Below are 17038 nucleotides of genomic sequence, written 5' to 3'. Positions count from 1 at the left end.
CTTAATTGTTTCTACAATAGACCAACCTGGATTTGAGCTACTTAAGTGAGCTTAGATCATTATCGGCTATGCCACAATCTTAAACTAGTTAGGATTGATATATGAGTTCACTGTTAATCTAATAGATTAAAATACGTGATTATTAACCTACTATGACTTCCTCCTTTATCTAAAGTAAAAGAGGCAATGCACGAAGTATCCCGCATTCACATAGAGTCAGAAGAAAGATCGCACCCCAAGGGATGTAATGTAATCAACTTAAATTGATGCAAGTATTAGTGATTGATTTCACGTCTTGATCCCGTGAGCTATAAGTGTTATGTTGCATTATGGGGTGAGGCAAATTATTCTTGATGTTTAATACTTCACATAAAGGAGTGACAATCACTATATCTGTCATGAAAAGTATAGGGATTTTGAGTATTCACTACAACACTCATCTCAGTTACAACTTCTGTTTCAAGAATCAGGTTTTCTTAGTACAACATACGATTTTTCGCTGTTCTTGGTATATCATTTTTGACAACTGCGTCTCAGTCCCAAATGAGTTGGGATAACATTTTACTACACAAATTAATAATAATGACTCCACTATATTCGATTTCAAGGGATTAATGCCCCTGACTAACGAAAGAATCTCAGCCCTCCAATGGCACAGCAGAATCGACCTTCACCCGATTTAATCTAACAGTTCCAAGAATGTATTCAGGGAGTTCAGCCTCTTCTTTTGCCTGCAAATGTGTATATAACATGGTAATGTGCAAGTTACATGAAATGTTAGAGAATAACAAATGCAACTGAACTATTTACGGATATAAACTATGATTTCGAGAACTCGTTCATTATTAACATGAAACTTGACTTAATATAGGCATTCACTTAACGTAGCAGTTTCACAATATTTCACTTTTCTTTTTACTGTTTGTTCTTTGGCTTGATAGCGAATGATTGAGTTGATACACGATTCATCCTTAGTATTATTAGGTAATTTATGATTATCGTGTTTTAGGTTTGGATTTAAGCATTTCAAACTTCAATGGTGGGAGAGGAAAACAACAAAATCACTATGTCTGTGCATGGTTAAGAGATAGAGAGGGGTGGGGGAGGGGGGGTAAAAAAGGGGAGGGAGGGAGGGAGAGTTAATCAAGCAACACAACTGCCAGAAACAGCATGCGAAATGGTATATCATTCCATAAAGTTGTCATTCTAAACTTTCTTTTATTGGTTTCCTACGCAGTTTTTAGTGCCTCTCTGGAGCCCGACTAATCCAGATACGCGCCGGAAAATCAGATTTTGGGGGATAAAGCGCCTCCTACCAAAGGCGACTCCATTCTAGGGCTCGAAGTCCAGCGGCGAAGCCAGGAATTTCCCCAAGGGTGTTCAAACTTGAAAGAAGTGAAAAAAATTCTCCAACAAAGGGTGTTCAATATATGTAATATACCTCCAAAACCTAATATTTAACCTATATAAACATGTCAATTGACCACCCTTAGGATAGTGTAGCTTCCCCCTAGCTTGAACCCGAGACCTCTGGTGAATGAAGGAGGGGTACTTACCTTTGGTGGTTCATTCTGAACTACTTAAAGATTAGATGGTTTTACTCCCGTCGAGCCAAGTTCCTTCTTCGGTAAGAACTGATCAGATGGACCATAATCTAAAGAAGAAGAATGACATACCTCTATTAAAATAGCAAGATCAATGACAAGGCTTGTCACATATCCCAGTACAAGACCAATAACACCTCTTGCCACAGATGATGAACCGATGTCCACATCAATCTGCATATGTATTGAAGGAAAGCCACTTGAGCTCAGTAGTTCAGCAAAGCCATGTAAGCATAAAAGCCCGAGCACAAGAGAAATATTTTCTTCCTTTTCCTATAATATCTATCTCGAAGAAACTTTTTTTTGACATGTCATATCTAAGTCAAGAAAATGAACTTGGAACCTAACCTCCAGAAAGTTATCTTGTCTAAGGTATTTGCAAGTTACTGCCTTTCCCAATAGGCAAGCTTTAGTTCCCACGGCACGTTTAACCATCCAGTACCCCTGTGATCAGAAGCAATTAGCAATAGAGTGTAAAGAAAAACGCCTGCTACTGACAAAGAAACTGATACCTCAATAATGCTTGGAATCAGTTTGAATCTTGAATCACGGAAAGAGTCAGTTCCATCAATGAATTTACCCAACAATGAATTCTTATTTACAGGTCTGTCAGCAGCATAATAAAGAACCAAGCTGTAATTTGGTTTAGCCGGAACCTGAAAACCAAGCCAGAACAGAATCAGCGACATTTCTTACAATGAACTTTTATTCAGCAAGGTTGCATTTTCTGGTTAACGACCCAAATTCTGTCCTTTCCTTTTAAAACCGCTTTTGTAACTTTCAAGTTTTTTTTGAAACAGCTGAAATGAAACAAGTCATATGAAAAACCTAATGAGACAGAATCTTATGAATAAATTCAGAAAGTGCCTGGTATACCGTTGTCTATTAAAAACTAGAAAAGGGAAAAGCCAAAAAGACGTACCATGAGGTTAATTACGAGGATGAATGGAAGTTTCTTCCCTGCTTCAGACTGAAGTTAGGAAAACACCGTTAGCAACGATTATGCTTAGCAGCTAAATAGAATCAGGAAATAAGATCGGATAGACAAAATATACTTCAGTGCAAAAACTAGCCATCAGTGGCCAAACATTCTCAGTTAAGAACATTGTTTTACAAGTTAATTCACGGAAGCTCTATAAATCCTACCTTGATCACCTTATAATGAGGAACAAATTACACTAGCAAGAAACAGTGTTATTCTATGATGCTCAGGGGACAAACTGATAGTGCACACAGCAATACTTATAATCATTAATCATGACCAAATATAAAAAGCTAGAAAAGTGAGTTCTGGCATTATCCTTTTCATGTATTTTCAGTTTCTTTTCCTTTCAAGTAAATATGTAAAACTTTACAAAGTTTTCCATCATACAACAAAGTTTGCAGTGACTTCAAAGAGACAAAACTACAAATAAGTCTACAGGCAGTGTTTGCTGCAACTCTAATTTCAATAATCATGTAAGAGTCAAGAATGATTCGCCTAAAAAAGTCAGGTATCCGAGCGTAATCTATCCCAGTGTTAGCTCCATATGAGGAGCCATCCGATTGCATCTTCAGTTTACTATAGGAGATAATTAGCAACAGCATATCCTCTCAGAAAGATTTTAAGAAATTTAGATAAGCAAAATTTCAGTCTATGGTACATTAATGTGAAGTATATAATAATTTATTGACTTTAATAATTTGACTAACAAAATGAATTCATCTAAGAGGAGAAGCAACATGCATTCAGGAAATAAGCAATTCTTCTTTACCTGAACAAGACACTTAGGATGCAGAGCAACCTTTGTGATGCATTCATCCACCTTGAACCAATCAACGGCGATAAGCTTGAGCAGGGGATCTCCACCAGTGACCTTGAAAAAATTGCGATAACTATGATTCAATCGAGCTTAATTTTTTAAATGGAAATTATTTGAGCCAAATAAAAGTGCAACACCAGTAATCAATTATGCAAGCAAATACTACCATGACTTAGACTACAAGGTAAGCAAGGAGTTTAAAAGATGGCTCTGCCTTGACTATGAACAATAAATAAAAAACTAATTGTTCAAAGGTGCAATGCTTTATGAGGCAATAATACCCTTGGCGTTTTTGCTTTTCTTTATCCTGAACACTACTAAGTAGGTGACTCTTGTGAAAAAAATTCTGAAACTTGTACATCTCCAGCATTGGTATAACTAAAAGTGAAAACTTAGTTCAAATATTCGAATAGATAATTTTTCAAGTTTCAAAAGCTACCTTTGTACTGTCTTTCAAGTATGTCTTCCCTCTGATCATGAACCCAGAACCACTTGGCGAACACCAGCAATCAGAGTCGCTCTCACTCTTCGCCTGCCGCATGGTACCATGAAACTGACTTGGATCAAGAGTTAATGGAGGTACATTGGGATTTAGTTCCTTACTAATGTCTGGTGCTGCATGCGACATTAAACAAAATGTTTAATAAAGTTACTTAAGAGATTTTAAAGCAACGAAAACTAAAAGGCAGTATCATCTAAAGACTAAACACTTGCCCTACACCTGAATGTTCATAAAAGTGACCCCACACCACTCACTCTCTGCTCCAGCAAAAATGGTACATAGTGAAAAGAGTGATTTATGCGAGGTGTTTGAATTCTTTGCAGACTTCTAGGCTAAACATTCGGATCTAGGCTATAAAAATGCTTCTGTTTTTCTTTTTTGAAAGGTAAAGGTAATTTTATTGATATCCAGAAATAAGTGTATGGTGTTACAGCAAGAGAATAACTACAGTAATCACATATTGTGTAATACAACAACTATGCCTCAATCACATATTGCGTACTGAGCTCAAAAAATTTATTGGCATCTGAATGATTTACATCAGTTACTACAGCCATATTGCAGCAAGAAGATAGTAGAGAGATACATCTAAACTTTACATAATCACGGATTCTTTGTTTGTGTTCAAAAGCATCTTCCATTTCTCTTCCTCCAGACGGACCACCATAATGTCATAGGGATTGTGTTTCAAACCAAGGTTCAAGCCTATACTAAACCTTTCCTGTACCGCCGGAGGAGAGGACTTCTTGACTGTTCTAGGAATTGTTCAACTAAGACCCAAGACACTGAACATTACATTCCAAATGGTTGACATCTTCACTTCCTTTTTCACAGAGAGTACATCCATCGCAAATGTTAAAGCCCCTTTTATGGAGTTCTTTTGAGTTAAAAACATCTTTCGTGTTTAATTTTAATTGGTCCTTGAAAATAAGGACTAAAGTTCTTCAAAAGTAGCATTTCAAGTAACTCATTCATGATCTGCTCCGTATTTAGAGTAATTGATCATGAAGATGAAGGACTACAGAGATGCTTCCACATACGATACGCCAAAGCAAGAAATGTAGGGGTGGAGGAAAAATAAGAAGAAAGAAAGAAGAAACTAATCAGGATGAGAAGAACGACATTTAATACCTGATGTCCTCTTTAAAGCGAAGCTTGCTATGGCCCATGAAACATTTTTTAGCTTGACTTTTTTGTCCTGTCAAAGAGGTAAATAAAGGGTTCAAAGGCAAGGTAATTGAAGCAGGCAGTCTCCGGAAATAATCCACTGCTTTTGATCGATGGAGGAACACGAGAAATGACAAACCTTCTTACTCGTTACTTCGTCATCACTATCTTCATCTGATGATGAGGACTCGTCACCTATTGCATCGTAGAATTCATCTGACCCCACTGTATCCTCAAGCTCATTGCTTGATATAGAAACACTAGATGTGTTTGAATGAACAACTACTGTGGATGATTCAAATGTAAGTGCTGGATTTGCTCCAATATATTCCTTCAGACCTACACAAATAATTAAAATAGTTGGATGATAATGGTGACGTCAGTGGAGTAATATCTTCCAGGAAATATCCGAAGATGATGAATGCAGGCTAAGGTGTAAAATTGAAGGAAACACAAAATAAGTGTTTAGTGCATGCAGGAAGTAGAGAGTGAATAAACAGCCCCTCGCATCCTTTGAGATAGTTGCAAGCAAATCAGAATACCGTGTTAAAAGGAACAAGTGACAGAAGGGACTTTTGGTTCATTACTACTGTCAAACTACAATGGAAATGTAAAGCATTTACGTTCTACTTCACACCCGTATTCACATATCCCACCTTTGTATATGTTATCTCTCTTTTAATCTTTCTTTTTAAAAAATTAAGGGCAGACCAGAGGTAGAGAGAGTGATTTAGGCAGTTGAGGCTTTCAGGCAAATGATACACAAGGAAAAACATAGACAGCTCTCAGATATAGGAAAGGAGAAACTATACATTGATTAGGGAAAAGGCTTCTTAATCGGATGTGGAAGGTAAAAAGAGAATTAATTTTCCATTGCCTAAGAAAGGAAAACTGGGGAATAAGACGGAGAGAACAGAAAGGAATATGAAGAGGTAGAGTTCAGCAGAAATTACATAATAAGAGCAAAATAAGAAACAACTCAATCTTCGTTCAACACGAAAGCAAATATCGGGAACAGAAGAAAACAAGGCATCATCAATGTCAAGAACAATATGCTCTATGAATCATGTAAGGCTCTCTCTCTCTCATATTCTGTTGGATAGGTAGCGCAAAAGATAATTCTAAAAGCTAAAAAGATACAATGAATGGAGAAATTAGGCTTTCTAACACAACTCATAAGCTTCCAGAAAACATAGGTAACAAACCAACCAACCTGCCACTTGACTCAACATTCCAAAAGGAAGTGTCCTCTCAAATTTAGAAAACTCATTATTCTTCCACTTAAACCAGTGCTTAGAATGTATCTCCAGAATCAGTGTCACAAGGCATCTTGCAGGATTTAATGAGGAGGAAGTGCTTATATTGCTGATCTCCCAAGAAGAAGCTACAATTTAACATAGTTTAGTCAGGAACAATCAGCAATACTTAAGAATGCGTAGTATCTTATCGTAAATTTAATCTAGAATGCTAACATCAAACTAATAAAATTTTCATGATATCAGCAATGTCTTGAGACACCAATAAATAGTCACATTTTCTCGCAGATCCACCATTAAGGAAGATTTACAGTATTATATAGTAAAGCAGTGGAAGTAAAACCTCACTACACCACAAATATTTTTGATCCGTTATATAGCATAAATTAGTCAAGAGACATGAATTTCCAGACCACAAACATCTGCTGAGCTGCATTGAGTTGGGATTGACTGGATGTTTAAGACAAACACCGAGATTATAGATATTTCCAGATACACAAGCCAGATCTGTAGATACCAAATCTGTTTTTGATTAATCTTCCAGTACTAGATCTTAATTGACATGGAGTTTCTTACCGTTAATTTTTATACGTCGATATCCACTTTTTGGAGGCCGCTTCTTGTATTCAGTTGGAAAATGCAAAATCGCTGCACCAAATGTAGAAAAATATCAGTCAATGAAAGCATAATAGAAACAAATAGGCTGAACAGCATATGATATGGCTGGAATTACGAAAACATAAGTTCTATTCTACTAACAGTTATTACAACGCTCTATTTCTTTAGAAATAATATGGCATGAAGAAAACAAAGAGAAAGAACCTCAAAGACAAATACGCTATCCAGTGACAGTGGAACATCCTGCCGGACCACTCATCACATCAAACATACATGTAATGCAAGTATCCTTCAGAAGCTCTCTGACTATAATTTCAATAAAATTTGCATAAGGACACAATACTTGCAAGTTTTTGTTGATGTGTCAGCAAATTTAAGCGAATGCACAGATTCAGGCACATTATTCTTACTTTTTACCAGCAAAAAATGAGCTTATTAGTAAAGCTAGCTCAAAGCAAAAAACCGGAAATTGGAGGATAAACTCTTTCCACCTATTCAAGAAAAAAGAGAACTAGCAAATAAACAAAGAAACTAGAGTCACAAGCTGATGAGTTCTCCCAAATTATTAAAATTAGGTATTTAAGACGACAAAAAGTTTTGAGCTAGAAGATGTGAGCCACATGTTGTTTTCTACTTCAAAGTTCATCAACAACTTTTCTATATAAAAAGAACAAACGACACAGTTAAAACTAAGAAGCAGTTCTAATAGACAGGAATAAAAGTTGCTCTAGCACATAATACAGAAGAGCTCAGTAGAGAGAAAGCTCAGGATCCTCACTATATGTTCCATCTTGACCATGAAACCACCTCCGAGAAAAGAAAAAATCTCTCTTAGATTGCCACCTGCAAAAGAGCACCTGTGATGCATTAAAAGAAGAAGAAGAAGAAGACTCAAGGAGACCATATTGCAAAGACCTCCAAACATAAAGAGAAGAATCATCCACATCAAAAGGGTCGAAAAAATGATAACATTACACTACACACCAATCAGGAAAGCAAGTTATACATACAAAGAGGACAAGAAAACGAGGTTTGCTGTTGCATGTAGAACACCTAAAATAATACATTGACCATAGTATCAAAGCAGATTCATGACCAATAGTGTTTCTATTACTTCACTCATTTGTGTTCTCCTTAATCTTAGCTTATAATAGTATCACCGAGCTTTTGAATTCAACTGCTCATAGCCTCATAGATGCTAGTATTTCTTCTATTCTGTTTCTACATTGCTTACGTATCCAAATGCTATCTTCTGCTTCTCAACCTCCTTTTCCATTTCTTCTTTCTCATACATAAAAGTTTTATAATGCTTCAACAAGCATCTACTGACCGCAGTTCTCTTTGGATACAATATTCCCTTCTTATTTTCTGGTGAATGCTTTGAATCTTACCAGCCTAAATCTCTAAACACCTCAAACTTGGATACAGCCCCAACTTGGTGGTTATAAGTACTATAATAACTTAAGGCAAGTGGATATGCGAGGCACATTCAATCTTCAACTCCTCTCGTGGAATCTTTTCTCTACTTGTTTTTCCAATTTATTTGCTTCTTTCTCTTTTCTCTTCTTTTTCTGTCACTTACATTCTTTAACTTTAAGCTTACATTTACAAATTCCCATAGCCAAAGCATAATGACACAGCATCCCATCTGATTCATTGACTCAACTAGCTTTTACTAGTCCTATACCAAATAGCAATTAGCAGCAGAAGGAGCTTCTTAGAAGCAGCCATATCCAATACGTATAGAGGGCAAATACTAGTCAACCACTACATCCAACATGATGTCTCTTATAGCTCTTCAATCAGATTTTATATAGTGTTTCACAGTTCTCAAAACTTATACCATTTCGCAGCACCATTAAGAAGCAGAATGCGAATGATTGCAACTTACCAGGAAAGTTTTCTGAGATCAAGTGTCCCATAAACAACATCACAGTGACCATCCAATGATTCTACCAACTCCAGGTCCCCTGTTAATGTATCCCACCTGCAAGATGACTATTAGGCAGGATTGTCGTTTATAATTCCACAACTTTCAAGCATTCAGAGAAACATACTCGTATCTGCGACGTTGATCAAGACCCAAAAGCACGTCAAAGACAGTATCTGCACTAGCTTCGACAACAGCAACGGCCTTGACAAGAACTCCTTTACCAGTCTACAGGAAAGGAGAAAAGAGCAATGCCAGATAAGTTTTTGATCGTACAAATAAAATCCAGGATAATATGAAAGACCTTGACAATGAGCATGTCAGACAAGTTTTTGACGATAAAAGTAAAACCCAGACAATGTGGAATCCTTGAAAATTTGCCTTGGCAATTTTTCACATAAAAAGATATGAAGAGAAAGATGACAAAAGAAAAGGACAGAAACTTATATCTACCTTCCTTTTCATTGATATTAAATCATTAGCTACCTTATCAAAGAAGATATTCGATCATTAGCTTCTGGAAATTCATCTTAGTCTCCTTTTAAGACTTGTAACCATAATTTTGTTGTAGAGTAGAAGCAATTTGCTTATGCTACAGTAAGTAGCCAATCAAAATGATTTCTGCCCTTTCTCAAACTTGATAATCAGCAAGATGTCATATTAATCAGAAATCAACTCACTGACGAAGGAATTAGAAAACAAAAGTTATAAGAGCATATACTACTGGATCAGTTTGTTCGATCCTGAAGGTCGTCCCTAAATTAAGATAATTTAATGCAGATATTATATATATATATATATATATATATATATATATATATATATATATATATATATATATATATATATATATATATATATATATATATATATATATGTATGTATATATAAACAAAAAATATTACATACATCAGTACAGCAACTAAAGAGTAACCTTAAAGATTTATCATATCTCTTAATATGCACCAATAAGCAGCAGTCTAGACATCCCAATACAGTATAAACTTGCAATCACGAAAGTAAATCTAGTGACATGGCAGATACCTTTTTGTTTGCCATATCTTCAAATATCCGAACACCTACACTACAAAGAAGGTGGGAAACAACATTAGAAAACGAATTACAACATTAGAAGAACGCAATATTTTAGAAGCATAGAAGGTGATTTATAGAAAAATATCTTCCAGCTCTAAAATTCAAGTAAAGATCTACCTGAAAAAGATCATTTTAAAATCCTAAAGCAAAATTTCTATTTCCCTTTTTATACTACTAATCAAGAATAAGATATCCGAAAGCACATACTGTGCCAGGAAGATAGCTAATATCTTCCTTTAGCATGATCACTGAAAGTTAGCCAATTTCCTCTCCAAGCTTTGTTTCTGTATTTAAGCTCCATTTATTTTGTTTTTCTTTTTTTAAATTCTAATCCAATAGCTTATTTTAAATATTATTTTTTATTGAAGAAGATGAAAAAACATACCATCAAGAGTACGAACGCATTTCCACTCATGTGCTTCAATTACATCTGCACCATCTGCTTCAAAGTACACATCTGATTCACCATTGGCACCTAAGCTTGAGGCTTGGCGCAAAAGGTTCTCGGGACCTATGCATTAGAGAACATTTTAGCAAATTTATTTTTATTTTGAATGTTCAGATTCACACATTAAGGACACTGTGGGTTGATTATATTGGGGATAGCATCATCAACATTTGTTACAATAGTCAAAGAGCAAGGTTTTATAAAACAAAAAAATAAAAGATGAAAATTATGAGAGAACGCTTAATTTGGACGGAAAAAAAGTCATCTACAATTGAAAGCAGCACATGCACCCATAGATAGAGCAACTATTGAAAGAGAGTACCACCAACAGTTCCCTCGCTCCTCACCTTGTCCTATTCTTATCAGCTTCTTCAAGCCATGTGCATACCGCCGTACTCTAGGTCGATGTCCGTCAAGGTTAATCCTTCAAGAGAGAAAATTAATTTACATGAGATACAGCAACTATATAAAGAGATAGCATGGAAAAGAATCAAGATAAGAAGCAACATCACAATGGGCTTAAGCAACAAGTCAAAGAGTTGAGAAAAACTGTAATACAGATATACACATTATTCAAATCATAAATTAGTCAGGCTTCTATTAATCACTCTCCGGATTATTGCCTCTTTTACCTTAAGGAAGAAAATAGGGGGGGGGGGGGGGGGGGGGGAGGTAAGAGGCACTTCAAATATAAATGAGATCATCTATTCACTGAGATAAGCCTAATTAAATTCAGAAGAAGCGTCTTTTTCATCAGGACAGTCCAGACATACTCGCTCTCTAATTTCAGTTTATCTCTTGCACTCTGACCGCTTGAAAGCTCATAATCTGCCTGCAATGAAATAATCCAGTATGAGAAATAACAGTTAAATCAAAGTAACATTTGACAAATTCTTTCATGAACATCATGTTATGATAGTTTGGGATCAAAATTATACTAAGAAAACCCTGCTTTCGGGAGAAAACTAACGGCTAGAAGAAGCATCCATTTAGAGTCGTCTTTCCTAATGCACTCTTAAGCAGGAAACAAACGACTACTTTTTCTCATTCTGTTTTTGTACTTTATTTATCACATCTTTCCTTTAATATCAGAAACCACAAATTCAGAATTTTGCATATGTATATGAACTAAAAGTATACCTTCCTCCTGAAAAGATTGACCTAATTTGACTAGCACAAGAATAGAAGAAGAAAATTTGATCAAAGAGGAAAAAAGAAATGTCCAGTCCCTCTTATATGTTGTCTGCACTTTCCTTCTCTTTATTTGCTATACTGCAACTCAAGTGATTATAAATTTGCACATGAAAGTTAACAAAGATGTTAAACTCAGCTGGTTCCATTTAAGATTAGATCAAATTGTCACGTCTAACAAGTTCAAGGTCAAATCAGCCAAATTGGATCGAAGTGCAAGCCTTCTCTTGCATAGAAGATAGCATTACAATTATATACAGAAGAATTTAGAACTGTGGAGAGTATTAAAGTCTTAAGGGCGAATGGAGTAGCGCCTTTTACATGCAATGAGCTGAATGTGAAAACCATGTAACTAACATACGAACAAATGAACAACAAAATCAAGTCAAAAACTCCGATCGTGTCATACCTGTTGTTTTGCTTGATCAAAGGCTTCCATCCATTTTCGGACCTCACCGGGCGAAGCACAAGCAATCTTACAGCAATAAATTTCAATCAAGTATTAGCCTCCTCAATATAAAATAGCCCATGAAACTCACTAACTCCACCAATGAAGAAATTAATAATTGAGAGAGAATAGCATAGAAGAGTTCGCGGAAACGTTTTGGACTTGAAGACGAGATGGATTCATACCCCTAGAGAGATTGCTTAACAAAAGAAAGATAAGCAGCACCAGCTTTATTAATAATATAATGCATAAAGAATGTCCCACTTACTTCTCCCCTTTTTGACTCGTCCAACCGATTCTGAAACCTCAACACATAGAGATCCTAGAAAAGGACAAAAGAAAAAAGAAAATATCATCGGATATCCGCAAAGACAATTTATCTGGAATTACATGATGTACCATTTAAAAAAAGAGCCAAAATTATGCTGAAGGGTCAGAGGATCAACATTAATGATTCTGAGCCTCACCCCATGGTTAACTCTTCGACGGCCTAACTCCTCCACCATAAGCGTGTGATTTATAACACCCCTCCTTATTGGTTTCTGCAAAAAAGGATGTAATACCATAAGTCACAGCATTCGATCTTTGTGCAATAAATACATTGGTCACTAAGATACTCCTTTTTGGTCACCAGACCTCACTTATGGGAATTCACTAGGTTTGTTTTTGTTGTTTTTGGTGGTGGTGGTGTTGTGATCAAGCACGAAAATACTTGTGTTCTATGAAGCAATTGTTCGATACACATTTGACAATGAATGCAAGGAAATGGGCTATTCATGCGAACTATAGAAGCATTGCCACTAAAGATGGCCAGCAAGTTCTAGGCATACAAAGAAACAGATAGATGACAAATTTGAAAAAAATTAAAGAATATTGCAAAGGTTTACCTAACCAGATATCTCTCAGGTAACGTAAAGGTGTTCCCTTGCAAAAAGTAGCTATATTCACAAAGAATATGTGGTTTTCCCACTGGTTAGGAGTTTCCTAGAAAGAGCTACAAGCACTCTGTGACCAATGGGAAACCACATATTTAGCATATAACATAATCCAGATACTAGTTCCTCCACATGTTTTACAAAGTGTTTCCGACCTCACCATATAGAGCTCTCAGAAAAAGCTTTAGTCTCGGCTAAGACAGAATGTGAAAGCATACTAATTTTCCTTATGTTCCCACTCAACGAAACTGTATTGCAAGGATCCTTACTTTTATTCACTCTTTAAGTTCTAATTTTTTACCTCTACACCAATCTATCAGCTAGAATTTACATGAAATGGGCACGCCACTATGTTACACAAATTATTTCAGGAAAGGGAGCAAGTTTAATAATAGAGTTCACACAGAGCAATTGACAAGAAGTTCTGCTGTGAGAGGACTCATCCACAAAAAATATGTTGAATATTAAGAGAACTGCAAAACAGACATGAAACCTAACCCAAACTATGATAATGAAGATAAAGAGTAGCTTTAGTGAAGCAACAACAATCTACTCACTATTCTTTCACCTTCAGCTACATTTATGTAATAGTGTGCCCACATCAACAGTATGCTTTACCAAAGAGCAACATTAATGTATTGCACCTCAAGAAGTGCTCTAAATGGCACCTCTTCAGATAATGCTCATAGATTGCCTTTTCAATCATTCCCAATAAATAGTAATCTCTTTACAAAATTCATAAAATAACACCATTTCTTGTGCAAATCTACTTAAGTGTGCAACCAATTACCTAATTTGACCAAACAAACTCTTTTTCTTCTTTATTTTAACCTTGATCTGTTCTATCACAGAAAAAATTTAACCTTGATCTGGGCATAGTACATGTTTTTCAAGTTATGTTCACGCTACAAGATATTTGCAGTGCAAGGGCATGGTGAAACCATTTGGTTCAGTCAAGCAACTCCTTGAATCTATCAGATTCCTTTTTAACCCAAAATTGGCTCAATCAAAATACGAATAAATCCGGTCAGAAAATATATGATGAAGACATACTACCACCAATATTATTTGCAACTACAACAGCTATATCTCAATCCTTAGCCAGTTGGGGTTTTCTATATGAACCATCACTATCCATGTCGCTCCATTAGACCTATCTCGATCAAATATAGCAAAAACTAACATATTTAAAATTTAGGATGCTCTATCACTAGAAGTTCTCTAAAATTTTACAAGCATATGAATCGATAAACAAGACTAAAAGACTCCTAGTGAACATAGGACCTAAAGCAAACATATTAACATGACTAAACCTTAACCCCACCCATTGATATTGCCTATATGATCTTTTTCTTCCTTTACGCCCTATTTTTCATTAACTCTGCATGAATTCCAAGCGATTGTAGGTCTTTCGAGAATCGAGATAACTCTATTTCAGCACCTTCAATCGCCATGGTTCCATACCTACGAGTCGTACATGTGAAGGTCGACATAGGACATGACTAATCCATGTCAAGTGGCCTTCTCTTATTTTATCCTTTATGTATGCTACTTGCATCTTTTGTGGAGTGCAATCATTTCGGATGAATTTGCATTAAAAAAATCTCTTTTTGAGGAACTTTAGCCAAAACTAAGATACCACAAGCATCAACACCGACTTCACCTCAATTCAGCTCTCTGCTAACTCGAGAAGGTACAATTTGATCATTTGTGCTTCTTAACATAAAGATGACAACTTCGATCATCCACATAACTCTTTGTTTAATTAAAACCAATTCTAAGCAATTATCTAGTAGTTACTAGTTAGTAAGTGCCACATACACTAAAATTTCTATGACCATTTCAAGCAAACGCAACTCAAGAAACACTTAAAGACTCCATCTAATCCAAAAGGATCTCACCCACGACTCAAAAAGTTCCCCTTTTAGCCATCATTAATCATCATTTAAGTCATATCACATTCTTCCAATTTTAATCCACCTAACATGATACAAACTACAAACTACTCTTTCTTTTCCAATTTATGTGACACTCTTTCCTTTTTAGTATGTCCCAAAAAGAATGACACTCTACATATAGAAACAAGTTAACTTTAAACTTAAAAGTTCTCATTTTACCTTTAATAAGATAATTTTATAGCCAAACAAAATGTATATGCCGTATGTTTTAGACCATAAGTTTCAAAAAACTTTCTTTCTTAAACGCCATTCCCAGTCAAAGTCCATCACATAAAATGAGACGCAGGGAGTACTATCCACCTAGTGCTAAGAGCCGCAGCTCGTGATGTATGGGGTTAGACGCACATCACGGATTCAAACCTGCTGCAAACAAAAACCTGATAAATAAGTGGAGAAGGATAGAGGGACGGGCCCATTATTCAACCGAGTTTTGAATCGCGCACCACTGGCCCTTGAGATTTTCTCGATTATCAAGAAACTTAAGTGCCAGGAACAAGAAACTAATAAAGTAACAAAAACAACATACATTTTATACTTACAGTGCCAGGATTTTCATGGGGATCTCTTTTGTACATTTCCATGTACTTGCCACGAATGTACAAGAACCTAAGGTGACAATATTCATGTCCAATTGAATTAACACCCAAATGATAAACCCACCCAAAATATTCAAAACTATCATTATTTCCACCTTTTTCATCAGCTCCACTCTCAGAACCACCACTATCCGATGATTCACTCTTCACCTTGGGAAAAATTTGTGAAGCCATTTTTTCAAGAATTATGTTTACAAAAGGAGAAAAAAATTAATCTTGAAATCATTCAACCAATGAAAGAGGGAAAAAAAAGTGGGATTCTTTGCTTTGAGAATCAGAAAATAGAAATAGGATGTGTGGGGGACGGAAAATTTTATGTGATTGTAATTAACCAGAAACAAGAAAGGAGTCAAGGTAAGAGAAAATGGTTGAGTTGTAAAGACCAAATTAGGAAAAGTATTCCCTTTTAATTTTGTCATTTGTGTAAGTTTTAAATATAAAATACTTATTTCAAAAGTAGTTAAGTACGTAAACTATAATATCTAGCTTTACTTAAGACAGTTGAAAATGCTGACTCATAATATAAAGTAGACATGTTCCTTTCTTGATTTATTCCTATCTCCTATCCTCTTGTTCTTTGGTTGGACGAGTTTGGAATATATAATTTTTTATTTTACGGGGTCGTTTGGTATAATGATCGGATATTTTACGGGATGTCAAATATGGAATAAATTTAATCATAACTTTATCCCGAGATTATTATTCTTATTCTAGGTACCAAAATACCCCTGAGAGTAAAAGGCTAGCCCGATGCCAGAGGCGGATTTAGGATTTAAAACTCTATGAGTTCAACATTTAAGGTTTTTAGTATCGAACTTATAATATTTTTAAAGTTATAGGATCAGACTCATTATATGTTGCAATTTTGATAAATTTTTATACTAAATCTACATTCCGCATTGAAAGTACTAGGTTCAGATGAACCCGGTATTACAACACTACATACGCCCTACCCTTATACACAAAAATATCCTAGGATGTGATGTGGACGCCTCCCTAATGTAAATATTAGCGGCTGCTTCAAACGATCGAAATCATAGTTTATAATCACACAAAAACAATTTTAGCGTGAATTACTCATTTTGTTAAGAGTTCAACTACAAGTTTTTAAATAAATAAGGGACATTGTCGGCAAGATGAGTGGGGACGGCTCAGTGTGATTTGATGAACCCCACGTTCATTGATTGGATGATTAATTAGGTTGTGAAGATTTATGAGTATTTACTACTTTCTCTCACTCATATTATTTTGTGTTTGAATGTTTTTTGTAGATTTTTAGGAGGCATTTTGTATATAAAAGCTATAATTTTTGAAAAAAATAATAGTATTGGGAGGTAAGTTGAGAAATAGTATTTAAAATTTAAAATTATCTTTGGACATGCATTTGACTTGAAAATATTGTAGTTTTGTGAGTAGAAAAAAAATATATGAAAAAGTGGTCAAAATTAATTTTTGATTTTTGAATTTTTTTTTTTTTGAATTTTTTTC

General features: G+C 35.4%; 1 protein-coding gene across 1 annotated transcript; it reads right to left on the bottom strand.

Moving 5' to 3' along the window:
- On the bottom strand, positions 365 to 15934 carry LOC109243444 (protein ENHANCED DISEASE RESISTANCE 2-like). Its single transcript, XM_019410378.1, has 22 exons — positions 15494 to 15934; positions 12529 to 12603; positions 12330 to 12383; positions 12023 to 12088; positions 11196 to 11254; positions 10770 to 10846; positions 10360 to 10485; positions 9924 to 9958; positions 9007 to 9107; positions 8841 to 8936; positions 7728 to 7792; positions 6908 to 6979; positions 6289 to 6459; positions 5215 to 5414; positions 5040 to 5106; positions 3846 to 4021; positions 3359 to 3460; positions 2527 to 2574; positions 2117 to 2260; positions 1953 to 2048; positions 1677 to 1778; positions 365 to 731 (listed from the first exon to the last, which is right to left on the bottom strand). The coding sequence occupies exons 1-22, from the start codon at positions 15722 to 15724 to the stop codon at positions 639 to 641; spliced, it is 2256 nt and encodes a 751-aa protein (XP_019265923.1). The 5' UTR covers positions 15725 to 15934; the 3' UTR covers positions 365 to 638.

Source organism: Nicotiana attenuata, chromosome 2 (assembly GCF_001879085.1).
Source record: "Nicotiana attenuata strain UT chromosome 2, NIATTr2, whole genome shotgun sequence".
Classification (NCBI taxonomy): Eukaryota; Viridiplantae; Streptophyta; class Magnoliopsida; order Solanales; family Solanaceae; genus Nicotiana; species Nicotiana attenuata.
Note: the sequence above shows the minus strand (reverse complement) of the source record. Positions and strands in the feature narration are given on the sequence as shown.